Raw genomic sequence first — 27511 nt, 5'->3', positions numbered from 1 at the left:
TGACATCTGATGTAAGCGGTGGGGAATGCTCTGGACATCTAGTCTTACAAATACATCTGGCCCTTTGAGGGCAACCATAATGCTGATGAGGCCCACAATGAAATTCAGTTTGACACCCCTGCTCTGGGAGTTCTTCCAGGTACATATCTAAAATGGTTTCTTGATAAGCTAAGACCTGAAGGTTTACATTGGATGTTAGCAGGATTTGACAAGTCAGCCTATGCCCTCTGCACATTTGCTTACAGCACTGCAAATCCAGATGACCCTGTACTTCTGTTTAGAGGGAAAACCCTAGGGCAAATAGTATCTCCACAAGGAGATGAGACCCATGTTTTCAGCCAGGTTTTAAACAGGCGTATGCAGAACTTTAAAAAGAAGTGAAGAACAGCATTTCTCAATGATACAGAGTACTAAAGGAAACGTCAGACTATTTAATCTAGAATAGTACCCCCAGAGTTTGAGTTCTCAAAGATCTAAAAGGTAACCCGGAGACATCCTCCATCGAATAGAAGAGGGAGACACCCCACAGGAAGAAATGACAAACTAGGATAGCTACAAACAAATGTGCTTATTTCTTACATGTACACCCTGGATGTTTAAAAAGGCTATCAGTCCCCAGTTATGGAGAAGGATTGTGGTGGTTGTTATAGTGGAAGACCTGGGCACCATTTGCTGTGGGGTTCTTGCTTTAAAGGAATTACGATCGGAAAAAAATCTTCATACAAAGCTGTCACGACCACTCTATAATTTGAGGGTCAAAATTCTCTGGTAAGCCTCCTTTCATATAAGGGTGGTGTGGCTATAGTTGTCACCTTCTGGATTCAGGTCACATTTAGTGAGAAGACCAGGATTTTTATACGATCTGATTTATTTGGACCTGGAACTCTTTTCACATAAACTCTTTCATCACATTATTTTTTTCTTAGTTTTACTTATATATATTAATTTAAATTTTACTGGATCACTTTTGCAATTTGATAATATGAACTTTTTATGATTATCAATAAAATTGGTATTGTTTATAATTTTTTATAATTTGAAGTAATTTTACTGGGTGATATCTAAAATTGCACATACTGTATATGGATATTGAAATATTTCACAACTGAATATCACTATTTATGCTCTGCACTTTGTTATACATTATCTGGTGTGCCTAGTGTCGAGGTATTGTGTCAGCTGCAGGTTTGTATCTTGTAAACAAGCGCATATCTTTCCTTTCTTTTTTTAAATTTTACACATTCCTGTTCTGTGCAACAAAACATTTAGTAAAAATGTTGAAATTCAACAAATAATAACAGAACAGAAATGCAGATTGTAAATGTAAGGTGTGGTATTGGTAAGTGTAGATATGCCCCCCTGCAATAGTGGTCAATGTAGGTAAGATCAATTTACTTTTGTTCTCTGCTCAAAGAACCCCTAGCAATCTCAGAAGGAACCCTAGAGTTCCACGGAACCCTGGTTGAGAAGGGCTGCACTACACCAACTGACAAAACAGTAGCACCCTATGTAAATATGTACAATTTATTAAAAAAAAAAAAAGTAAAGATGATACAGACCAAAAACCATGGTAGCTTCCTTTTTTAGGGCTTATTGTTCATGATGCTCTTAAGATTAATCTCTTGGCCACCAAGTCAGGCACAGATCAAAGTAATTGTAAAATAAATCATGAACTTTTACAGAATCATATATTCTAAAATCTATTTTTACTACTGAACTTCATTCCTGAAATTAAATAATAATGTATTTTATTATCAAACATCTTGTATCTTTTCATTTTAAAGATGTTTCTTCTTTCTAAATTTTAAAGTGAACAAATTCACTCTGCAAATAATACCCAAACATGTCCAGGAAAAATAAAAAAACAGGATTTAGCTTGCACATGATTGCGTAATAAAAGCCGTATTAAACTCCTCAAAAAATCTATTACTGTATATTGCAGCTTACCAGTTCTTCGATATGGTGGCTTTAAATTTTTAGTCTTTCCTCTAGTTTCACCTGTTAATCCTGCCAGTAAGTCTGTTATTTTTCAGCTTCCTTTGGGCTGTTTCACAGGCATTGAAAATAGGCGGTTGGGGTCACGTTTTATCACTTCCTGACCTTCTATCAATGCCAAATATGGAGCAGATGGAGGTGTACACAGTGCAGATTTAGCGTCACAGTGAGGCAAAAATAATGCTGCCTGTAGAGGTTGGCAGGCATTGACGATTTGCAAATGGCTCAATTCACTTTTATTGAAATGCACCAAAAGCATGCTCCAAACTCACTGTAAACACGCCTATGGAGTTTATAGCATGTTTAAGGCACAGTTGCAAAGTATCAAAAGTGATGATTTCCCGCTTTAACATTGTGGAAAAAAAAAAAAAAAAATCACAGGGTGTTTGGGGAGTGTTGCCTGGCGTGACTCGAATGCCTACACCTGTGTGAAAGAGCCTATTAAGGTCTCATTCACACTAGTGCTCCGCTCCTCCTTTAGCTGCAGAGACAGTGGCCGGAGGTGTACACATGCCATGGTTGTGATGCTTTGCTTCGTGGCTGCGGCAGGAATTACACCCCATGTCGCTTTGCTGCCGTCCAATGAAGTCCCCATTGCTCCTCCAGTGGAATGGAAATAACCTAAGACAGGGAGTGCATTATTGGCCAGATCACCAGGTGAAAATAAAGGAAAAAGCTGCAATGTATTACATTTTTGTTTTGGGTTTAATACCACTTGAAGTTAGCACAGCTTCCCCACATTCACCAAGCTAAGTAAACATGCTCAATTGCTTTAGTAAATCAAGATGTTTCTCTTTGAAAGTGCTGGCTCCTGGGTTGTCATTCCAATCCTGGATTTACTACCCAGCGAGTCACAGTCCTGAAACAAGTATACAGCAAGAAGCAATATTGTAGTTAAAGCAGTATTAAACCCAAAAGCAAACGTTTATGATATTGCAGCTTACCAATTCTTAGAAGTGACTGCTGTATTAGTTTCCTTTTAGGCTTTCTTTCTTCTATTTTCATTTGGAAATCCAGACAGCGAGTCTGTTTTTCACAGCACAAACTATCCACCAGAATATATTAGTTTACACGGATGAGATAAACCACTTAACGCTGGCAGGGGTGATTAAAATGACCAGTTTTTATTTATTCATGCAAAATCTTTATCCCAAAAGAAAAAAAAAATCTGAACTGCTTGTAAAGTGTGAGCTGGAGTTTGGCTTCAGTTTGTTAGTACATCTAAATCTACATTTTATGCCGTGTACACACGGTCGGACTTGCCAACGGGATAACCACCGTCGGCATTTCCGACGGAAAAACTTAGAACATGTTCTCTATCTAAGTCCGTCGGAAATGCTGACAGAAAAAGTCAGATGGGGCATACACACGGTCGGGAATATCCGACCAAAAGCTCCCATCGGACTTTTTCTGTCGGAAATTCCGACCGTGTGTACGGGGCATTACACTCCCCACTCCTCCAGATTGACAATTATGCTGTCTGATGTTCCCCCTCTGCTCATTCCTCCAGAGTTGAGTCACACTCACACAGGATGTGTGTTACTGGCCGGATCACCAGGTGAAAACAGAGGAGGAAAAGCCAAAGACAATAAAACTGATGCAGCTCCCACATCTAATGACTGGTAAGCTGCAATATGCCCTTCTCTGATTTGGTTTTACTTTGACACTGTGGCCAGTCTCTCTCTGACTACATGGCTAGGCTCTGGTAAAAGAAATTCTGTTTCAAATGAGATTGCTTTAGTGGTTTGTAAAGGCAATCTTATTAGACAAGGTAATGGCCGTTGCTGAAGCTTAGCTTATCAAGTTGAGAAAAGTCAGGTACCAGTAACAAATGGAGTTAAATCAGAGAGCGTGCAGAAGAGGCTTTCCTGATTAATAAAGGTGATACCAGCATCTTGCGAGGACTGATTTAAGGCAGGATGTTTCTTTACTTTTCAAAATTATACATTGAGTAAGATTCACTTCAAAGTGGAACTTCACCGGACATGAAATCCATCTTCCAGGTGGCCTCACCCCCCCTGGGCGCCACCATTATGACACATGTGCAGATATACCCACACTTTGCCCAGCTTTTGGGTCCTCACAGAGCCCATTGGCCCATCTGAGCATGTGCAGGTGATTTACAGTGTATGCGCAAACACAGGAAAGTCTTTGTACTTTCCTGCTAGCAGCCTTTGTGCGTGAGCGGGAAACCTCCTGGCCATGTATAACATAATCAAAAGTGGAGTGCACATGGATTCCTAAATAATACGTTCATTAAATAAAATTAGAAACCAAGGGTAAGGCTGCACAATGTGCCATATAACCGTGGTTGTAACTCAAGGATCAACAGCTGCTAAAAGGCATGCAATGTCAGATGGTAAAGCTGCCCATTCCTCTTGGCAAAAAGCCTCCAGTTCCTGAAAATTCTTATGCTGTCTTGCATGAACTACAAGTTTGAGCTCCCCCAGAGTGGCTCAATGATATTGAGGTCAGGAGACTGAGATGGCCACACCAGAACCTTCACTTAATTGTGCTGTAGCCAATGTCAGGTCAAATTGGAATTGCGTTTTGGATCATTGTCATGTTGGAATGTCCAAGTATGTCCAATGTGCAGCTTCCTGGCTGATGAATGCAAATACTCCTCCAGTATTTTTTGATAACATACTGCATTCATCTTGCCATCAATTTTGACCAAATTTCCTGTGCCTTTGAAGCTCACACATCCCCAAAACATCAGCGATCCACCCAATGGAGTCCCGGGGGGGGGGGGGGGCAGAGGGGGCACTGACCTCCCCAACATTATGCTGTGCCCCACCATGTGCCCCCCCCCAATTTTTTTTTACAAAAAATCAATGTCTAAGAGGGAGAGAGTCCCCAGTCAGCTCCTGCGGGTGATTCCTCCCCCCTCCCTCTGCTTGCTGACACTGCATAATGCGAGCGCTTACACAACCATGGCCACCCGATCTGCTCCTTCCCCTGCATCCTCATTGGCAGGAAGAAGAGCGAGTTGCAGGAAGGGCTCCACCAGGACTCTCAGTTACTGAAATAACAGACTGATTTCCCCCATCCTTAGGACAGGAGAACCAGCCTGTAAATTCCAAGAGATGCCAGACCAGAGCAGTCAATAGCAGGGGCAGGACAGCAAGAGGAGGCTGGGAAACCCCACAGTGGCAGAACACCAGGGCACGGAGGCAAGACAACCTTTGAAACCCTGATAGTTCTCCCACTGCTTTGGATCCTTATATTTTCTTGGTATGTTGGTGACATATATATCTTGTTTTCTGCCACCCTGGGGGACCCCAATACAGTAGGAAGGGAGCTCACTGCAGAACATGTGAAAGGGCCATTGTGGGGTCATAGTAAAGGGCCCCAGTATATATATATATATATATATATATATATATATATATATATATATATATATATATATACACACACACACACACACACACATTTTATAGTTGCCCCCCTACTTTTGTCCCTGCCCCCCCCTAAATATGAAAGCTGGAGACGCCACTGGATCCACCTCCATGTTTCACAGTAGAAATGCAGTACCTTTAATCATAGGCCTTGTTGACTCCTCTCCAAATGAAGCGTTTATGGTTGTGGCCAAAAAGCTCAATTTTGGTCTCATCACGCCAAATGACTTTGTGCCAGAAGATTTGAGGCTTGTCTCTGTGCTGTTTGGCATATTGTAAACAGATACTTTGTGGCATTTGCATAGTAATGGCTTTCTTCTGGCGACTCGACCATGCAGCTCATCTTTCTTCAAGTGCCTTCTTATTGTGCATCTTGAAACAGCCACACCACATGTTTTCAGAGAGTCCTGTATTTCACCTGAAGTTATTTGTGGGTTTTTCTTTGCATCCTAAACAATTTTCCTGGCAGTTGTGGCTGAAATTTTAGTTTGCCTACCTGAGCGTGGTTTGGTTTCAACAGAACCCCTTATTTTCCACTTCTTGATTAGAGTTTGAACACTGCTGATTGGCATTCTCAATTCTTTGGATATCTTTTTATATCCCTTTCCTGTTTTATACAGTTCAACTACCGTTTCCCGCAGATCCTTTGACTATTCTTTTGCCTTCCCCATGACTCAGAATCCAGAAACGTCAGTGTAGCACTGGATGAAAGATGCAAGGGTCTGTCAGGGGTCCAGACCTTCTATACACACACTAATTACAAGCAAACAGATCACGGGTGAGGATGGTTACCTTTAACAACCAATCAAACCCCTTTGTGTCAACTTGTGTGCATGTTATCAGGCCAAAATCACCAGGGTATGTAAACTTTTGATCAGGGTCATTTGGGTAGTTTCTGTATTGATTATGACTTAAAAAGAGTAAACACAGTGGACTGATAATAAATGGCTTCAGCCAAACACTAACCATGTGTTATCATTCATATTCTCTGAAAAATGGTCAAGAAATCATAATTTCTGCCAGGGTATGTAAACTTATGAGCACAACTGTATGTATTGCATAAACTCTCAAGATTATACAACATGTACATATTATAGACTGCTAACTTTTCCAGACCTAGGCATCAAGATGTTCTGACTTCACTCTTTAACATGTTAAACTTTTTTTTTTTTTTTTGCGCGAATAACTAAATGACGGCTATAGCTTTTATTACAAAAGAGCATCTTACATTAAGTTTACTGGCTAAATATAATGCATAACATATGCCATCATTTTGGGCATTCCAGACATTTAAGCTTCAAGCTGCTTCCTAGCAGGAAAGAAAGCCTTTTAGTTCTAAGCTTGACATAATTCTACTCTAAGTATTTGTGTGAACTTGTGAAAGATTTAGTATTACATGTGTTTAGCCTCCTGCGTGGACCCATCTGTGGATAAAGCATCTTGAAAAAATGTGAATTCCACCATGCAGAAAAATGGGCACGCCAAATTCAACAGGTGTGCACTCCCTTTTTATAATCTAAAAGATGGTCACTGCTTTCCTTTTAAATTCACCTTGTAAAACAATCTATTCAGTTTGAAATAGAAATGAAAGGCAAAACATTTGTACTGTATATACAGTAGCTCACAAAAGTGAGTACACCCCTCACATTTTTGTAAATATTTTATTATATCTTTTCATGTGACAACACTGAAGAAATGACACTTTGTTACAATGTAAAGTAGTGAGTGTACAGCTTGTATAACAGTGTAAATTTGCTTACACCACAACTATCTATAGACCATGGGACTTTTATCAAGTCACATCAGGCTTGATGTTACAAACTTACATAGTTATGGAATCTATCCAAAAACCTTAATGTTGATAAAGTAGTTTAAATAACTTATAATTAAAATCCAATAAATTAAACTTCCAAATGTGTAACAGGAGGGGGCCAGGAGGGGGCCATTCCAGATGCACATTAGACTCTACCCGGGAGTTATAGAGAGGTGGGGAAGATGGAAAGGACAGGTGCCCAATATGTGGATCTCCAGGCATCCCAACAGATCACAATGAAAGACAAGAACCAAAAATTTCAAACCGTCACATCAAAAATGACCTACTGAATGTACAAATTAACCAATTGATTACTGGTGCAATTATTATCCCTAAAGTAAGGCAAAAATATTGTGCTTAGACTCTAAAATAACAAAAATGTGTCTATTAAGACAATAAAACAAAGTGACTAGTGCTGTTCATAATGGAGACATAGGGGATTCTTTCCAAAAGGAAATCTACTTTGCACTACAAGTGCAAACTACAAGTGCAAAGTGCACTTGAAATTGCACAGAAAGTGCACTTGGAAGTGCAGTCACTGTAGATCCGAGGGGGACATGCAAGGAAAATGAAAAACAGCATTTTAGCTTGCACATGATTGGATGATAAAATCATCAGAGCTTCCCCTCATTTCAGATCTACCCCTCAGATTTACAGAGACTGTACTTCCAAGTGCACTTTCAGTGCAATTTCAAGTGCACTTCGCACTTGTAGTTTGCACTTGTAGTGCAAAGTGGATTTGCTTTTCGTAAATAACCCCCTTAGCATCGCAAAAAAAGAAACATGCTTATTAAGGGCTGGTGTGTACTGCACACACCAGCCCCGAATAAGTATGTTTCATTTTGTTCACTGGTCACTTTGTTTTATTGTCTTAATAGACACATTTTTGTTGTTTTAGAATCTAAGCACAGTATATTTGCCTTACTTTAGAGATAATAAATTGCACCACTAATCAATCAGTTTATTTGTACATTCAGTAGGTCATTTTTGATGTGATGGTTTGGAATTTTTGGTTCTTGTCTTTCATTGTGATCTGTTGGGACACCTGGAGATCCACATATTGGGCACCTGTCCTTTCCATCTTCCCCCGTCTCTCTTCAACTCCCGGGTAGAGTCTAATGTGTATTTGGGATGGCCCCTTCCTGGCCTGTTACACATTTGGAAGTTTCATTTACTGGACTTTAATTATAAGTTAATTTTAGTACTTTATCTACGTGAAGGTTTTTGGATAGATTCATTTTTTAATTATTTTTTTTTCCTTTTAACCTCTCATATGCCTTTTATCTTCAGATATCCCTGTGTGCCTCTCCTGAGGAAGAAAGTTTTTATCTCGCATAACGCGTAGAGAATCCAAGCACAGACCATCTAGATTGATGGACAGCATCAGCCTAGTTGTCAAATGTTGATGTCAGGTCTTTTCAAACTTGAAGGTTTCCGAATGACATTTGATGTTGTTTCTTCACTGTTGATATACATGTATAATTAAATGTGTTTTATAATAAATATATGTATTTTTTCATATAATACATTTTCTTATATTTTACCTCGGTGTTGTGACTCGATAAAAGTCCCATGGGCTATGGATAGTTGTGGTGTATGTACTAATAGGGACCGAGACACAACCGGTAGCCATTTCATACCAGAATCCTTTTGTGTAACAGTGTCAATTTGCTGTCCCCTCAAAATAACTCAACACACAGCCATTAATGTCTAAAATTCTGGCAACAAAGGTGAGTACACCCCTAAGGCTGGGTTCACACTGGAACACGCAGTGGCTCACAGCAGGAGTCTGGTGCGTCTCCATTTACCGTTTCAGGTCTGATGGACCTAAAACAGACCAAAAGACACACAGGGCTCCTGTGCAATTCGCACTGGAGACGCTGCAGAGATGTGTGAACCGGCACCATAGAGAGCCGGTCACAATCTCCTGCTATGCAAATTTAATGCGGGGAAACCCCGCATCCAATTTGCATAAGTGTAAACCCAGCCTTAGTGAAAATTACTAAATTGGGCCTAATGAGCCATTTGCCCTCCACGGTGTCATGTGACTCGTTAGTGTTACAAGGTGCGAATGGGGAGCAGGTGTGTTAAATTTGGTGTTATCGCTCTCACTGCCCGGGCCTCCGAGGGTCATAGAGATTGCCGGGGACCAATGATATCTGGATGATGCCTGGAGCTGCAGGCATCATTCAGATATCTCCACTGAAATCGAAGGACGTCATATGACGGCCTGCGGTATGGAAGTGGTTAACAATTACATTAAAATATATTTCTGTGTAGGCAGTGAACTTGTGTTGAAATCAAAACCAGAAATGAGGAACTTACGTGTTTGTCAAGACATGGTCTGTCTGGAGTTATATCTGTCTAGGCGGCATAATATAATGTGACATAATGAGTTTGCTTAGATACAGAGATGTATCATTATGATTGGTTGAATGCATGTTAAAGGAAATATGTCATTTGAACACGTACCCCTTATTGGTGGAAAATGGTTGGCAACGCCCATCTTTCATTCATATTTAGCACCCTGTCTGAGCCAGAATAAACAGAACAGTGTATGGTGAATTAACCTGTGTGGTGTCAATTATTTATATATGCTGTTCCCTATGCATAGAAGATTTTGAGTGAGAGCAACAGAATCGGCTGACGATGAGGTATTTATAAATTAGATAATAAAGGTAAATAGTCAGGACTAGTGGTAAAAGGTGGAGATGCACCTTACACCTCCAAGATGACCACTGTCCTGCTAAAAAAAAAAGCTGAGGGTAAAGGTGATGGACTGGTCAAGCATGTCTCCAGACCTTAACCCTATTGAGCATCTGTGGGGCATCCTCAAACGGATGGTGGAGGAGAGCAAGATCTCTAACATCCACCAGCTCCGTGATGTTGTCGTGGAGGAGTGAAAAAGAACTCCAGTGGCAACCTGTGAAGCTCTGGTGAACTTCATGCCCAAGAGGGTTAAGGAAATGCTGGAAAATAATGGTGGCCACACAAAGTATTGACACTTTGGCCCCAATTTGGACATTTTCACTTAGGGGTGTACTCACTTTTGTTGCCAGCGGTTTAGACATTAAATGGCTGTGTTGAGTTATTTTGAGGGAACAGAAAATTTACACTGTTATACAAGTTGTACACTCACTACTTTACATTGTAGCAATGTGTAATTTCTTCAGTGTTGTCACATGAAAAGATATAATAAAATATTTACAAAAATGTGAGGGGTGTACTCACTTTTGTGAGATACTGTAGATATAAAAAACATTATACACACTATTTTCTCTTTTTTATAAGTGATCATATATTTTCTGGTCTCAGCTGCATAAGAGCTGTGGGGAGGAGAAACAGCAGTACGCTGATCTTCTCAGTGAATGGCTGTGCAAAAGTGGGGGCATCAGGATAAGTCTGACTAGTGGAGAAGAGCACACAGAGTTCCCAGTATAGAGAACTGACCATAGTGTGTTTTCCTGCTTAGTGTCATCAGTTTTTAATAGGAAAGCAGAGGGACTGGCAGGTACACCAGGGATTTCATACAAAGGAAGCAATACAAAGAGGGCAGGATACTTTTTCATACAAGTACATGGTACAGCCGGCACATATCAGGAATATAAAATGCTGGGTTTATAAATTCTTTAAATACTTGAGGCTGGGTTCAGACTAGCTGCGGCCACGGCTCGCAGCAGGGAGTCTGGGTGCGTCCCTGTTCTTTGTTTCAGGTGCGAATCAGGTCCGAATTTTTGCCTGAAGTCAGACCTGAAACAAAGCCAAAAGACGCACAGAACCCTTTTCCGGTGCAGACCGCGGCTACCCCCGGAGATGTGTGAACTGGCTCCATTGAGAGCTGGTCACAGTCTCCTGTCATGCGAATTGGATGCAGGGAAACCCGCATCCAATTCTCAATAGTGTGAACTCAGCCTTACTAATACTTCTATACCCATCTAGAAATAAACAGCCTAGTATTGCAAAGACTGAAAGAAAAACATACACATATACAAAAAAGGATGCTACTGACGGGTAACAGATGCATTTTCTTTTCTGAAATTCTGAATAGCAGCTCAACATTTTAGCAAATAATGATTTATAAAGCATATCTGAATATTTTATAGGGACATAATAAATGTAAAGTTTATAGGTTTTAAACTCATTTATAATTTATTATATATACAGAAAAAAGATGTATTATATGACAAAGGATTCCCAAACAACTATAACTTAAAGAGAAATTACAGCAAAAGGAAAGCTGATTTCTCTTAGCTATCAGATCATATATATATATTTTGAAGGAGGAGCAGGCTCAGCAGTGGTAACAGTCCCACACAGATTTGTCCTGCGCTTTTATTCAGCAAGGCAGCAAACACAGTTTGTAGTCAGAAAAAAAAAAAGGAAAATTCATCACCCAATAACAAAAATATTGCACAGAGTCGGCTTACTTCAAATGTCGGGATGGGGTTCCCGGAGCCAATTATTGAGCTAGACACAGGACTCGTTCCCCAGCACTGGTATGGTAACACAGTCGTGAAACAGAAAGGAGGCTCCAAAAGGAGCACTCCACAGCATATGTATAAATAAATCAATGTTTATTTGGAAAATATTGCAAATTGTAGAAAAAGGAGGTCAAACCTAACCACACCACAATAAAAACCCTCATGACAATGTTGTCAAAAGCAATAATAAAGCGGAGGTCCACTGACCATTCATTTTTTTTTTTTTTTTTTTAGTAATTCAGATACTTTACTAATCACAAAATAATACTCACTGTTTTGGTGTAATATATCAGCCGCTGTCCATTTCCATATCTAAGAAGAAGTTATAAAAACTGATGACGGCCCATTCCATCTTGCTTGTGGGCATGTGAAGCCCACAAGCATTGATATCCTGGATGCGGTGAATGCTGATCTCCCAGCATTCACCACTCGTTCCCACGCATGCTCAGTGTTTACGGCGCAGAGCGCCGTAAACTTCCAGGTTGCCATCAGAACGGGCGTCATCGTCGGAAGTTCCCGCCCAGTTGTGATGGCAAGAAAACCACAATCTCTCGAGATTTTGCGGCGACGTTCCGCACTGACTTGGGAAGCCTGACACTTAGCTCCCAGGAGACAGTGCGGCGCCGGGGAAAAGCAATAAACACGGCTAATCCCGTGGGAGTGATAGACAGGAAGTGCCAAAGTAAGCTCCGATACTAAGGTAATTACAGCGCTAAAAAATTTTCTTGGGTCATTTGAACATCTATGCAATGAACTGAAGGGGATAAGATTAAGTTATCAATTTGTGTGAACCTCCGCTTTAAAACAACGACCCAGGTTCACAGGCATTTAACCACACATACTATGCGGTGAGTAGCAATGGGCAGTGATGTAAAGCTCCAACACAGTCCGAAGAATGCACTAATGTCAAAGGATTGGAAGGGAAGGGCAACCGAGGTGAAGGAACTCCAAGTCTCGTGTGATCCGTGGATGGTGGGGTAACAATATGACAATCAGTTCATACAGCTGCATGGAGTGCTGGATGAGCGATACTGATGACAACCATGTATCAAATCTTAAGTGGCAGTGAGTGAGTCAATAGAGGACAGGCATATAGCAGTGGAGTCCAGGGGAGAAAAGATACGCAGCAAGCAGGTAACTGCATACAGCAGGATGTGAACACACCAGCATAAGTTCAAATACCAAGTGTATTGAGCCGGGAACAGCGTCCGATGAACAGTCTCACCCAAGGTGCGAGTTTCCGCTAGGAGCGCTGCTTTCCCCAATGGCTGTGAGGCTTGCTTCATTCCCTGTCACTGGAGATCCAAGTTGCTGCAGTTGTCAGTACTCAGGGCAGTTGATGCCATCTGGGTGGTCCTCACTCACACCCCCAATTTCCAGAAGCACGATGCAGAGCGGCAGCTGTGCTAGCCACGTGAATGGACTGGAGATGCCGGGTCACATGACATGATGATGCAAACCGTTCTCAATGCAGGAGGGCTTTAACCCTTTCATGACTAAGCCTATTTTTGAAATTTGGTGTTTACAAGTTAAAATCCGTATTTTTTGCTAGAAAATTACTTAGAGTTCCCAAACATTATATATATTTTTTTTAGCAGAGAATCTAGAGAATAAAATGGCGATTGTTGCAATATTTTTTATCACACGGTATTTGTGCAGCGGTGTTTTAAATGCAAATTTTTGGAAAAGTGACACTTTCATGAATTTTAAAAAATCCAAACAGTAAAGTTACCCCAATTTTTTTGTATAATGTGAAAGATGATGTTACGCCGAGTAAATAGATACCAAACATGTCACCCTTTATAATTGCACGCACTCGTGGAATGGTGACAAACTACGGTACCTATGAATTTCCATAGGCGACGCTTTAAAATTTTTTTATGGTTACCAGGTTTGAGCTACAGAGGAGGTCTAGGGCTAGAATTATTGCTCTCGCTCTGACGATCGCGGTGATACCTCACATGTGTGGTTTTGAACACCGTTTACATATGCGGGCGCGTTTTCTTCGCTGCACGAGCTCGCGGGGACAGGGGCACTTTAAAAAAAAGTTTTTTTTTTTTTATTTATTTATTTTATTTATTTTTTCACTTTATAAATTGTGAAAATTTTTTTTTTTTTTTTTTTTTACTTTTATTGCTGTCACAAGGAATGTAAACATCCCTTGTGACAGTAATAGGTGGTGACAGGTACTCTTTATGGAGGGTCTAAAAGACCCCCCATCCCTCCTTTACACTTCAAAGTATTCAGATCGCCGAAAACGGCGATTCTGAATACTGTGTACTTTTTTAAATTCGGCGCCATTGGCAGCCGAGTAAACGGGAAGTGACGTCATGACGTCGCTTCCGCGTTTACAACGAGAAGGCTGGAAGGAAGCCGCTCACAGCTCACAACTTAGTTCCAGCCCGCCCCCAGCCGCCGAAGGCAGCCGAATGGACACCGGGCCTCCCGATCGCACGGGAGGCCCGGTAACAGCGGCGGGAGGGGGGGATGTCCCCTCCCGCTCCTCCGGTATAACAACCGAGCGGCTTTTAGCCACATCGGTTGTTATACACGGGTAGCCGATCGCCCGCTGTAAACAACGGTACCGGGATGATGCCTGCAGCTGCAGGCATCATCCCGGTATAACCCCGGAAAGCCGAGTACGCATATCTGCGTACGGTCAGCGGGAAGGGGTTAAACAAAAAGTTATTTGCATAAAACAAAGTGTCTGCTCAACTGAGCTACTAAGTAAACTTAGATAAGTTCCTGACTAACAGGGTGCTTTTCTAATGGTTCCCCAAAACAAACGAGCAGCACTTCTACCTTCTTTAGTCTTCTGTCAGCACTCAGCCATTTCACCCAGAGAGAGTGGGAGAGAGAGCCCTTAGCATCTGTCAGCTTACATATGCTGTATAAAAGGTTGTGCACAGTTGATAATAATATTAATGAGGTCTAGCTACCAGTTAAGATAGGAACCTAGGAATGGAGGTTTTATCCCACCAAAAGGTCCAAGCACCAAAATCCTTCAGGCTCCAGGAACCAGAACAAAATGTAGTAAGATTCTGAAAAAACAAAGAAACCTAAGTGACATATACACTCTGAGTCCACATACCTGCCAGCCAATATATATTTAACAGGCTGGGGCTCTGTCACTGTGGAGCGATGCAGTTTATGCCTGGCTCAGCAGTGAAAGGGTGCCAAATCAGGTGTAAAGCCGGCAGGTATGGCTCTTCGTGGCCCTAGCAGTGAGAACACAATAGCTCCATGGGAGGGATTCCCCCATCAACACTGTGTTGATGAGGGAATCAAGTGATTTTTTTATCTACAAATTGTGGTTGCAGGAAAGAAAATCACATCATCTATGGCCTGCTTAAGGCTCGGTGGAGGCAAGTGCATGTGGACCCACAAAAGTCAAGAGGAAGATTGAGGGGCTAAGTAGTCCAAATAGCCAGGAGGCAGAGTTATTGTAATCTGTGTGGAGAGAGTCTGTGGGTCTGAGTGTATGTATGCAAGTATGACTTCTATCCTTCGTGATGTTGAACTGCCACATGGGAAACCTGATATAAAAGAACATGCTTTTAAACAAAAGATGGACAGAAAAACCCTTAAATGCAAGTTGGCAAGTTTATTTTATTTTTATGGGCCAGACCATAATGAAAAAAGAACATATTTACGAAACAACTATACATAATTGTTAGGGTGGCACCCATTGCTGGTTTTCTAGTATAATGCAGTGTTTCTCAACCTTTTTTCCCCTTCAAAATTTTAGACAATCTCAAAGCACCCCATTCTAAAATGTAAAACACTATTCTAATAGTTTTACATAATGCAGCAACATCCACACGTAGGCCACCCAACTTTAGAGGTGATTTATTCTTCCAAGACAATGATGCTGTGGAGGTGACATGCATCCATCCTCCTTATCAACTGATGACATCATTGGTTGTTAGGATGCCAGTGTCTAGAAAGTGGTAATGGTGCGTAATGGGCACCCTGGCTGAAAAAAGCCGATCTAATGCCATCCAGGGTCACTACATGCATGCACTCTCTTGGATTTAGTTAGACCTAGAATGGCCCGCTCTTATCAGGGCACCCACCTAAGTCACCTTGTGGGTGACCAGGCTCTGCTTATGATGTGTGTCTGTATGAGTCTAGGGGGCAGAGACTGCTGTGAATGTTTTCCAGGAGTGATTCACTGCCATTATATAAAATTAACATTGATAATGGATTATTTGTTAAAAATGTATGCAAATTTAATGAGTAATCAATTTACATTTAGGGTCGCTCGAAATAAAGTGAAACATCTGGAAAACTCAGGATTCATATGTATTTTTTGAAAACCTTTTAAAAAACACACACACGCATAACCAACATCAGCCAACAAGCAGAATGTCTTTTAACGTCTTTTTTTATTGAGACACCTGTTGGACAGCAATGTTGTAAATGATAGTTTTAGGTTATTGTGCAGGGTTCCCTAAAAAGAAGACAGAATGTAACAAAGCTTGGTTGGTGTATTGGAAGAGCCACCCTGTGGTAAAAAGTAAGATTGCAGTAGGATTACAGGTGAACTGACCACCACACAATAATAAATGTTTATCTTTTTATTCTGTCTGCTTTTCAAACCAAATAAAACAGAAATAAATGTCCACTGCTAATATTTTAAACGTAAATTCATATAAAGGTGACCATAATCTTCTCTCATTAATTTAATTAAAATTCCTGTACAGAAAGTCATTTTTATAGAGTTGTACCTTTGTTACATTTAGGTGTCTATTTTAAGTTATATACAGTAACATGAATTTTTCAGTGAGGTTTCTAGTCTTTTCCAATCATACAAATTTTTTTAGCACATGGGAACCAATTATACTCAGACTTAGCAGCTCCTGCAAGATCTATGGGGATTTTTTTTTAATAAAAATTGTGAACCCAAAGTGGAACTCCAGTCAAAAGGCTAAAGGCTTTTTTCAGAAACTCTTGTGATTTACACACCTTTGCCAAACTGCATAACCTGGAAAATGGCTCTGCTATTTCCTGGATCATCTCGCTAATTGCATTGAGGTAATGAGGCTCAAGTATTGCCCAGTGAGCAGGCTTGAGGCAGGAGGGGGTCACTGCACAGCAAAAGCAGGAACTAGGCATGTTCCTTCTCTGGCTATGCATTATGTATGTGTATATATACAGTGCCTTGAAAAAGTATTCATACCTCTTGAAATTTTCCACATTACAACCAAAAACGTAAATATATTTTATAGGGATTTTATGTGATAGACCAACACAAAGTGGCACATAATTGTGAAATGGAATGAAAATGATGAATGGTTTTCAGTTTTTTTTTTACAAATAAATATGTAAAAAGTGTGGTGTCAATTTGTATTCAGCCCCCCCTGAGTCAATACTTTGTAGAACCACCTTTCACTGCAATTACAACTGCAAGTCTTTTGGGGTATGTCTCTACCAACTTTGCACATCTAGAGAGTGAAATTTATGCACATTCTTCTTTGCAAAATAGCTCAAGCTCTGTCAGATTGGATGGAGAGCATTTGTGAACAGCGAGTCTTGTCACAGATTCTCAATTGGATTTAGGTCTGAACCTTGACTGGGCCATTCTAACACATGAATATGCTTTGATCTAAACCATTCCATTGTAGCTCTGTCTGTATGTTTAGTGTCATTGTCCTGCTGGAAGGTGAACCTCTGCCCCGTCTCAAGTCTTTTGCAGACTAACAGGTTTTCTTTTAAGATTGCCCTGTATTTGGCTCCATCCATCTTCCTGTCAACTCTGACCACCTTCACTGTCCCTGCTGAAGAAAAGCATCCTCGCAACATGATGCTGCCACCACCATATTTCATGGTGGTGATGGTTTCTTCAGGTTCAGATGTACAGTGTTAGTTTTCTACCACACTTAGTGTTTTGCTTTTAGGCCAAAAAGTTCAATTTTGGTCTCATGTGACCAGAGCACCTTCTTCCAAATGTTTGCTGTGTCCCCCACATGGCTTCTCGCAAACTGGACTTCTTATGGCTTTCTTTCACTAATGGCTTTCTTCTTGCCATTCTTCCATAAAGGCCAGATTTGTGGAGTGCACGACTAATAGTTGTCCTGTGGACAGATTCTCCTACCTGAGCTGTAGATCCCTGCAGCTACTCCAGAGTTACCATCAGCTTCTTAGCTGCTTCTGATTAATGCTCTCCTTGTCCGGCCTGTTAGTTTAGGTGGATGACCATTGTCTTGGTAGGTTTGCAGTTGTGCCATACTCTTTCCATTTTTGGATGATGGATTGAACAGTGAGAGTTGTTCAAAGCTTGGGATTTTTTTTATAACCTAACCCTGCTTGAAACTTAGCTCCACAACTTTATCCCTGAGCTGTCAGGTGTGTTCAATGGCCTTCATGATGCTGTTTGTTCACGAAGGTTCTCTAACAAACCTCTGAGGGCTTCACAGAACAACTGTATTTATACTGAGATCAGATTACACACAGGTGGACTCTATTTACTAATTAGGTGACTTCTGAAGGCAATTGGTTCCACTAGATTTTAGTTAGGGGTATCAGAGTAAAGGGGGCTGAATAAACACGTACGCCACACTTTTCAGATATTTATTTGTAAAAAATTTGGAAAACCATTTATCATTTTCCTTCCACTTCACAATTATGTGCCACTTTGTGTTGGTCTATCACATAAAATCCCAATAAAATACATTTTCGTTTTTGGTGTTAACATGACAAAATGTAGAAAATGGCATACTTTTTCAAGGCACTGTGTGTATATATATATATATATATATACATTTTAGCATCACATTTAAATTTGTTCCTTAAAGTATATGTACAGCCCAAACTTTTTTTTGGTTGTTTTTGATTAGAATAGAACGAGTAGAATAGGGTTAATAGGGTTGTTGTCAAGTTTGATTGTTTTTTTTTTTTTTTGCTGTCTGTGTCTCCTTATACTTCCTGTACTGGAAATACAGCAGAAGGTGAGCATTCCCCTTATTTACAAAGTAAGGGGAATTCCCCTCTTAGACAAATGTCAATGGAACAGGTGACCCCGTTGGAAGATTTACCCCGACTTGCTGTTCTTGTGACAACTGTAAAAATGTGGATTTCCTACCAGTGGTAATGGTTAACAGGACAAATAGAGGGGTGAATACACACTAGAGGGACACAGACCACAATAAACATTTACCAGGGGTTCTAATCCATCACATCACCACCTAAAACCAACATGAAAAACTTTTTGATGTGAATACATTCAAATTTAGGAGCATACTGCAAAATATACAAACAAAAATTAGTGAAATTATATATGTGATTACCAAGCTGCACATTACAAGACCTTTTTATAGATTCATAGGTTCAAAAAATCAAATATTTCAAAACAATTAACTATCCAGTTATAGTCACTGTTATAATGGTTTTCATTTCTCTTGTGGATCTGACCTTATGCATATTAAATTTTCAAAAGCCTCTATGTGCTTTCCCCCACAGAGGTTTAAGGTGTAATATACTACTGCAGGGTTGTTACATTAGATAAAGCACTATGAATCCTATGAGCTTATGACTAGGATTATGACTTCAAAAGTCTTTTTTATCTAGCCCACTATGTTAACAAGGGTCGCTTGATTTTACTCTGGATGGTGAAGCACTTAACATCTCCTTGTAATTGAAAGCACACTGTGTACTATGGCAGATGGATATATCTTACCCGTAGCGGAAGAACTCCTTGAACTCTCTGCACATTCTATGTGCTAACTCGCGCTTCCCACAGGACTGGGGTCCTGTCAGCACCAGCATGGGATAGGGGGTATCCAGATTGGGTAATGTGCTGCAACATAAGAGGTTGGCTTGTCAGTGTGATTTGTAGACATATGTCAAACCTTTACTGAAACTACACATGGGGAGCTTGGGAAGGAGAGTAAATAGGCAATATATATCTTTTTATATATAGAGAGAGAGAACATTTGACCTGAGTTTATACAAATATATTTAAAAATAAAATCTGATATATATGTAATGCAATGTTCACAGATTGATGAAATTAAAAACTGACCTGCAGTTGGTCATTGCAGACTATTGTTATAAATAAATAGCTGTAAAAGTTTTGTCATTGCAAAACACTATGTTAAGGTTTAAAGTGGTTGTAAACCTCAGACATGAAATATGAACAAAGCATTTCCCTCCATAGCGTGTATTTGTCTCAATCCAGAGCATGACGTGTCATTTCTGTCTGCTGCCTTATTCCTCTGCTATAAGCATGAGACACTTCTGAGAAGTTTTCCTGACACCAAGAGAAAAATGGTGACTAGGAGGGACCTCCAGCAGATTGACAGCCTCAGCATATTACCATATGTACGCCTCATTTAGTCCCAATTCATTCAGTCCCAATTCCTAAACCCCCCCCCCCCCTTTGCACAAACTGTGACATTGTTGAAAGCCGAAATTAGCCTGGGCAGGAAGGGGGTGAAAATGCCCAGTAGACAAGTGGTTAACCACTTGCCGCCTGCGATATAGCAGAATGACGGCGGCAAAGTGGTTTCAATATCCTGACCGGACGTCATATGACGTGATCAGGATATTAAGCCGCATCGCTGCGATCGTTGTTGCGGTGTGTCAGTCTGACACGCCGCTACTCCGATCTAGGTGAAGAGTCTCTGACGGAGACTCTTTGCCACGTGATAGGCCATGTCCAATCATGGCTAATCACGATGTAAATAGGAAGAGCCGGTGATCGGCTTTTCCTCACTCGCGCCTGACAGACGCGAGTAGAGGAGAGCCGATCGGCTGCTCTCCTGACAGGGGGGTCTGTGCTGATTGTTTATCAGCACAGCCCCCCTCGGATCCCGCCCAGGACCACCATCATGCTGGCCATCCACACTGGACCACCAGGTATGCTCCCCCCTAGACCCCCAGGGAAATACTCATTTGTGCCCAGGCAGCTTCCAATCAATGCCCAGGCAGCTGCCAATCAGTGCCCACTCACAATGCCTACCACTGCCAGTGCCAACAGGGATGCCTATCAGTGCTGCGTATCAGTGCCCATCAGTGCCACGTATCAATGCCCATCGGTGCCGCCTATCAGTGCCCAGTAGTGCCGCCTATCAGTGCCACCCATAAGAACCCATCTTTGCAGCCTTTCAGTGCCCAGTGTTGCCTATCAGTGCCCATCAATGCCCACCAGTGCCACCCAGTAGTGCCCATCAGCGCCGCCTATCAATGCCCATCATTGCTGCATATCAGTGCCACCCATCAGTGCCGCATATCAGTGCCCCCTCATTGGTGCCACCTCATCGGTGCCGCCTTATCAGTGCCCATCAGTGAAAGAGAAAACATACTTATTTACAAAATTTTATAACAGAAACAAAAGCAAAACTTTTATTTTTTTCAAAATTTTCAGTCTTTTTTTATTTGTTTAGCAAAAAATAAAAAACGCAGAGGTGATCAAATACCACCAAAAGAAAGCTCTATTTGTGGGAACAAAATGATAAAAATTTAGTTGGGTACAGTGTAGCATGACCGCACAATTGTCATTCAAAGTGCGACAGCACTGAAAACTGAAAACTAGCCTGGGCAGGAAGGTGTATAAGTGCCCCGTATTGAAGGAAGCCCATCATGAGAGAAATATGTAGGCTGCCATTGCTGACCTGTCCTCCTGAGAATGCTTGAAGCCTGACTGTCATGCTGATGCTTTGGCTCCAGAGCAACCATAGAGGCATGGATTCCTGACTTAAATTTCTAGATTTAATTTGTTGCATGCTTGTTCTGGGTCAGTGATTAAAAAGTATTGAAACCAGATAGAACCAATCATCTAACACTTTAGGGGAAAAAACAACAATGTCACCACCAATATTTCTCTAATGAATTAGGTACATTAACAGTAGACACCAATATTAAATCAAAAATATCACATTATAGCATTTGAGATATTACCACTACTGAAATTACCTGTCCAAGATCTTTTGTGGCTGGATCATGCTGTACATAACATTGGCCATATGATCCCGTGCAGCAATTACCTCTGGTGGAGGATCATACTTATTCACTGCTGCCACCTGAGCAATGTCCAGAGAGTAAGACAACATTATTATGGGACAAAACAGGCTACCCAAACATAACTCCTATATGCACGTCTACTTATATGCCAACCAATTTGTTTCTTCAAACATAATACATGTTTCAAGTCTATAATCTCACAAGAAATCTGCACTGTGTTTGCCCAGTACTAGGTCTCCTTCCCAGCCTGTGCAGGGACCTTCTTTTTTCTACACTGCAGGTCTCTGGAAGGGCACATAGAAAACAATTGTTTTCCATGTACCCAGCTCACATCACAATGCAGTGCTATGTTTTGTACACTTCCAATTAAGATAAAATGAAGTTAAAAAAAAAATGTAAACGTGATGCACTGAAACAGTGCATTGCTCAGCCCCATCACTGCATGGCAAACCTAACAGCAGATCGTACATGTGAATAGGCCCTTAATGCAGCTCATGTCTCCATACCTCCCTTACCAGTTAAAAGCATCTTCATTACCTGTTCTATTAGGTATCAGTAGGACTTCAAAAGATACCTTGGTTTACTTTACATATGATAGCTAGGTACAGAACAGTTGGCAGAAAAACACATGGATTTTACCATATTTATTTATTTATATAAAACTACTGAGATTTTTGCAGTTGCTTTCCTGCATTCATGGCATTGTCCCTTACGCCACTTTCATTTTTGTTCAATATTGAAGAGAATCCGGTTTTATTTAATTTTTTTCATTTATTAAAAAACCCAGTTTCATAACACTTTCATTTGGGTCACACACCCCAAGAGGTAAGGATACTCCTGCTTAAGACCCCTGTATTAGGAAATCCTTACTTTTTGACATGGTTTCTAGTTTTGTGGTGGTGTGGGTACCGCACAAGGCATTTGATTGTACCAAGATGTCCTCAAGATACAACAGAATAACCACATCACCCCATTTTTTGATCTAAATAAATGTAAATGCTCACTATTGTTTCTGGGACCTACTACGGGTACAAACAACAAATAATATACACATATGTGGTATCGCTGCAATTGTTAGGAGCAGGAGAATTTATTTTGGGTTGTTCTTTGGTGGTAAGTTATAATTATTATTATTATACAGGATTTATATTGCGCCAACAGTTTACGCAGCGCTTTACAATATGAGGGAGGACAGTACAAGTACAATACAATTCAATACAGGAGGAATCAGCAAGAAATATATACCAAGTTTAAAGAAAAAAAAAAATACACACACACACACACACCAGTGGTTCTCAACTCCTGTCCTCGGGACCCACTAACAGGCCAGATTTTAAGTATTACCTTGGGGAGATGCAGACTAGAATACTGCAATCACTGAGCAGTGGGTTCTATGGATAGGAGTTGAGAACCAATGACACACACGCACACGCACACGCACGCACACACACAGTTAGGTCCATTTTTCAGGTATTTACCAAAATATATTCAAACTATAGTTATATGATGGATGTGGGCTGAAAGTGCACACTCTCAGGTTTAATTTGAGGGTATGTACATCCAAATCAGAGGAAGGGTTTAGGAATTACAGCTCTTAAGAACAGCCACCCTCCTTTTTCAAGGGATCAAAAGTACCTGGACAATTGAATCAAAAGCTGTTTCATGACCAGGTGTGGGCTACTCCTTCATTATTTCTTCGTCAATTAAGCAGGTAAAAGGCCTGGAATTGATTCTAACGCCCCGTACACACGATCCGAATATTGTACGACCGATCGTACGACCGTTCTCGCTAATAGTCGCAAGTAGAAATTGAATAGCTAAAATAAAGTCACAAAAATTCTCGTGCGACAGACAAAAAAAAAAATCGGAAGTGATGTCACGTGTTGTAATGTATTTGTATTGTATTTTCGGACGACAACTATACTGACAAAAATCGTACGATCTGGAATCGTACAAGGAAAATTTCCGGGTATGTCTGATCGAATAATATCGGATGAACGGTCGTGATCGGCTGTCGAAAGTAGTGTACACATGATCCGAATATCGTACGATCCTTCCTCGGACGACCGTTTTCGTACGATATTCGGATCGTGTGTACGGGCCATTAGTGTGGTATTTGCAATTGGAATCTATTGCTGTGAACCTACATCATGCATTCAAAGGAGAAGAAGAATGCACTGGTAAGCTCAGCAACATAAAAAGGCCTGGACGTCCACAGAAGACAACAGTGGTGGATGATCGCAGGATCCTCTCTATGGTAAAGAAAAACCCATTCACAACATCCAGACAAGTGAAGGACACTCTGCAGGAGGTGGGCGTATCATTGTCAAAGTCTACAATCAAGACAAGACTTCACAAGGTGCAAACCATTCATAAGCCTGAAGAATAGAAAAGCCAGATTAGACTTTGCCAAAAAAAATCTAAAAAAGCCAGACCAGTCCTGGAAAAGCATTCTTTGGACGGATGAATCTAAGATTAATCTGTACTAGAATAACGGGAAGAAAGAAGTGTGGCGGAGGCTTGGAACAGCTCATGATCCAAAGCACACAACGACATCTGTAAAACATGGTGGAGGCAGTGTGATGGCGTGGGCATGCATGGCTTCCAGTGGCACTGGGTCATTGGTGTTTATTGATGATGTGACAGAAAACAAAAAGCAGTCAGATGAATTCTGCAGTGTTTAGAGGTATACGGTCAGCCCGGATTCAGCCAGATGCAGCAAAGTTGATTGGACAGCGACTGAAGAAGTCATGCCCATTGACCTAAGGCGTATAGGGGGAGCAGCCATTTTGATGACGTCATCCCGCGGCCAGAATTTTTTTGTCCGGATAGCCCGCACTGGTTAAATGCTATGATTGTGAGTAGTTTGCATTTTGTTTTAGTGGAGGCAATACAATTTTAAACAAAGAGCACCAGATCTCGTATTATGTTCCTCTATGCACCCGATATCCCTTTGGGAGACTTGCGGTGGAGTGAACCATCAAGGAGGAGTGGGAGATATAGAGGAGTAGAACACAAGCAGGATGCCAGAGCGATCTCTTGATTAAAGCAAAGGGACCTGCTGATTCTGGTAAAACAGGGGTCAGAATGTGAGGTGAGCGGCCAGAGCACACTAGTGGAGGTGAGCTCATGCACTTTTGAATTTGGCACTGCATACTAGCTCATTATGAAGTACCTAAAAAAAAAAAAAAAATACTTACGTTAGAATGAAGCCCCCTCGGTCTCGGTCAACGCCGAGGGAGCTGACATTTTACCCTCAGCGTTTCTTCCGGTTTCATAGCTCCGGCACTGTGAGTGTCCGAAAACCGCAATAGCGTCACTCCCATGCGCATGCGTGGGAGTCCTCCATTCTGGAAAGTTTGGGCATGATACGCCGGACCTTCGCCAGACCTTCACTGCGCATGCGCCGCTGACGTCAGCAGCTGCATGCAGGGTGAATATCTCCTAAACCGTATAGGTTTAGGAGATATTTCTTTTACCTACAGGTAAGCCTTATTATAGGCTTACCTGTAGGTAAAAAAAGGGGTATACAACCACTTTAAGATTTGTTTTACTTTCGTTATGAAGGGCTTGATCATATTGTTCAGTAAAAGTGATTGTAAACGATCACCTTGTAAAACAACCCATTCCGTTTAAAATAGAAATGAAAGGCAAAACATTTTCCCAGTAACAGGGTGTGTGTGTCAGGACAAGTCTGATCATTGGTGGAGAGCAGGCTGAGTTCCCAGCACAGCTATAGAACTGACCAAGGTGTGCCCTCCTGCTTAGTGTGGTCAGTTTCTAATACAAAAGTGGAGGGACTGGCAGGAGCACCAGGGATTTCACATAAAGGAAGCAATACAAAGAGAACAAGTATGTGGTACAGCAGACACGTATCAGGAATGTTGGGGTAACAAACACATTTAAAGTTCTAGAGGCTAAACATTTGTGTACCACAATCACAAACATGTTGTGTAAAAAAAACCCAAAAAAACAAAGCAGGGAATTCATAAACATATTGGCTATTGCAATACATTTTTTTTAAATTTGTAGAGCTACGAATGACATTCACTAGATAAACTCTGTACCAAGATGTCTCACAGTGCCAAACATGTAATTCCCCAAGGATCGCCTATATTCCCTTGACGAGTCACCAGTGTAATTACTTGGCAACACTGATTGCTTTTGGGAAGTCAGGTGGAAAGCAGGTGCTAAGATAAATACCTTCTCCTCAACTTTGATCTTTTTCATATCCAATTCGGTTAATCTTTGCAGCATAAACAGCACTGACAGCCAGTATTCATCTTGTTCCTGGAACAGACACGCAAAGATACTTCATGATAAATCAAATACTTTAATACAGATAAGGGATATAAATTATAAACTCATACAAGAAATCAAACATGTTCAGTAGTGCACAAAGTAAAAAATAATGTATAGCAACACATAAAGATATTAATCATGAGAGACTTTTTTTTTTTATCAAGCTCAGAGACGATTTGCTTGCAACAACTATGTACTTATAATTTTATCATTTTGTTACAAATAGGAGTACACTGTGGGACTGTTATGAAGAATTATCTCTGCCAGATTTCCCCAATACATCTACATGTTTTCCTTATGTCTGGCCCTGGAAGCCTGGAGCTCTTAGTTCCTGGCACTAGGGTTCTGGCACAAAAAAACAAGCACATAATGAAGCTCCCCAAGAGATCCAAAAACATTGGCACATTTATAAATCATGGCACTATGCATTACACATATGCATTATGCTTTGCTTGCTGAGGAAGTGAAGCTATATTCATTTTTAACAAATAGTTAAAACAAATTGATGAAAGAAGTGGAACCCAGTCACAAGACATGTCAAAGTCAAGTGACAAAGTGCTCATTTACAGTAGCAGTTGGGGGGGGGGGGGGGGGTAAAACCCAGCGATTGAGCCACACTTTTACCCCAGATAACCACTAGCCCCCCTTTAGCTGCAGAGGCAGTGGCTGGGGGTGTACATATGCCATGGCTGCAGCAGGAAATGTACCTGTCAGAATAATGGTAAAATTGATAAGAACTATATATAAAAAGTTCAAACACGGCGAATGATGGCTCAACGCATTTCGTGGCTTCCATGCCACTCGTCAGGAGCAAGCACGTGTAGTATCTGAAAGGGTATTAAAATGAATAAGGCAGAAAAAGGGCAGGAACAATAGTAATGGGGGAGCGAGGTATGTGAGCCCCCGTAGCTGATATATAGATATACTTACTGGGATTCTGTGCACTGATGAGGCAAGTCAGACAAGGTGTCCGGCAAGACGGCACATAAGGTACTCCCCAATAGCCCAAGAGCATGGAAACAACAGCTGCGCGTAACGGCGCCACATGGGGGACACCGCACACACAGCGTGGTGCGTGACGTCGACGCGCAGTAGCCCAGTGTCCACCCCCCAAGAGGGAACTGCCTGGGGGAGGGAGGAGACCCGCAAGACGCGTCACAGCTCCCGGAATGGGAGAAAAGCCACTTGGGGGGGTGGACACCGGGCTACTGCGCGTCGACGTCACGCACCACGCTGTGCGTGTGGTGTCCCCCATGTGGCGCCGTTACGCGCAGCTGCTGTTTCCATGCTCGTGGGCTATTGGGGAGTACCTTATGTGCTGTCTTGCCGGACACCTTGTCCGACTTGCGGCGCCCCTCCCCCCTGCCGCACGGCGTGACGTTGGTGGGGGGCCCCGCGGCGGCGTTATATGGACGTTCTCCGGGGTGGCCTGGGCACTCGAGGCTCTGCACACACTCGATTTCACATTAATTGGGAACCTTCCCTTCTTAGGGGCCCCAATCTTCTCCAGGTACACTTATCATTTCCCCTTATTTGTTGGTTACTACACGGTTTTT

At 41.5% G+C, this 27511-nt stretch overlaps 2 protein-coding genes across 2 annotated transcripts in view; one reads left to right on the top strand and one right to left on the bottom strand.

Moving 5' to 3' along the window:
• LRGUK (leucine rich repeats and guanylate kinase domain containing) overlaps positions 1-27511 on the bottom strand; it is a 183899-nt gene that overhangs the window by 90337 nt on the left and 66051 nt on the right. Inside the window, exons 9-11 of the mRNA XM_073619422.1 lie at positions 25857-25943; positions 21606-21712; positions 19369-19488 (exon numbers count right to left, since the gene is read on the bottom strand). Of these exons, the coding sequence (XP_073475523.1) occupies positions 19369-19488; positions 21606-21712; positions 25857-25943 (314 nt within the window). The remainder of the gene's footprint in view (positions 1-19368; positions 19489-21605; positions 21713-25856; positions 25944-27511) is intronic.
• SLC35B4 (solute carrier family 35 member B4) overlaps positions 1-27511 on the top strand; it is a 247653-nt gene that overhangs the window by 160348 nt on the left and 59794 nt on the right. The window lies entirely within an intron of this gene.

The sequence above is a fragment of the Aquarana catesbeiana genome, linkage group LG03, assembly GCF_042186555.1.
Source record: "Aquarana catesbeiana isolate 2022-GZ linkage group LG03, ASM4218655v1, whole genome shotgun sequence".
NCBI classification, from domain to species: Eukaryota; Metazoa; Chordata; class Amphibia; order Anura; family Ranidae; genus Aquarana; species Aquarana catesbeiana.
The sequence above is the reverse complement of the archived record's forward strand: the minus strand, read 5'-3'. Positions and strand labels throughout refer to the sequence as shown.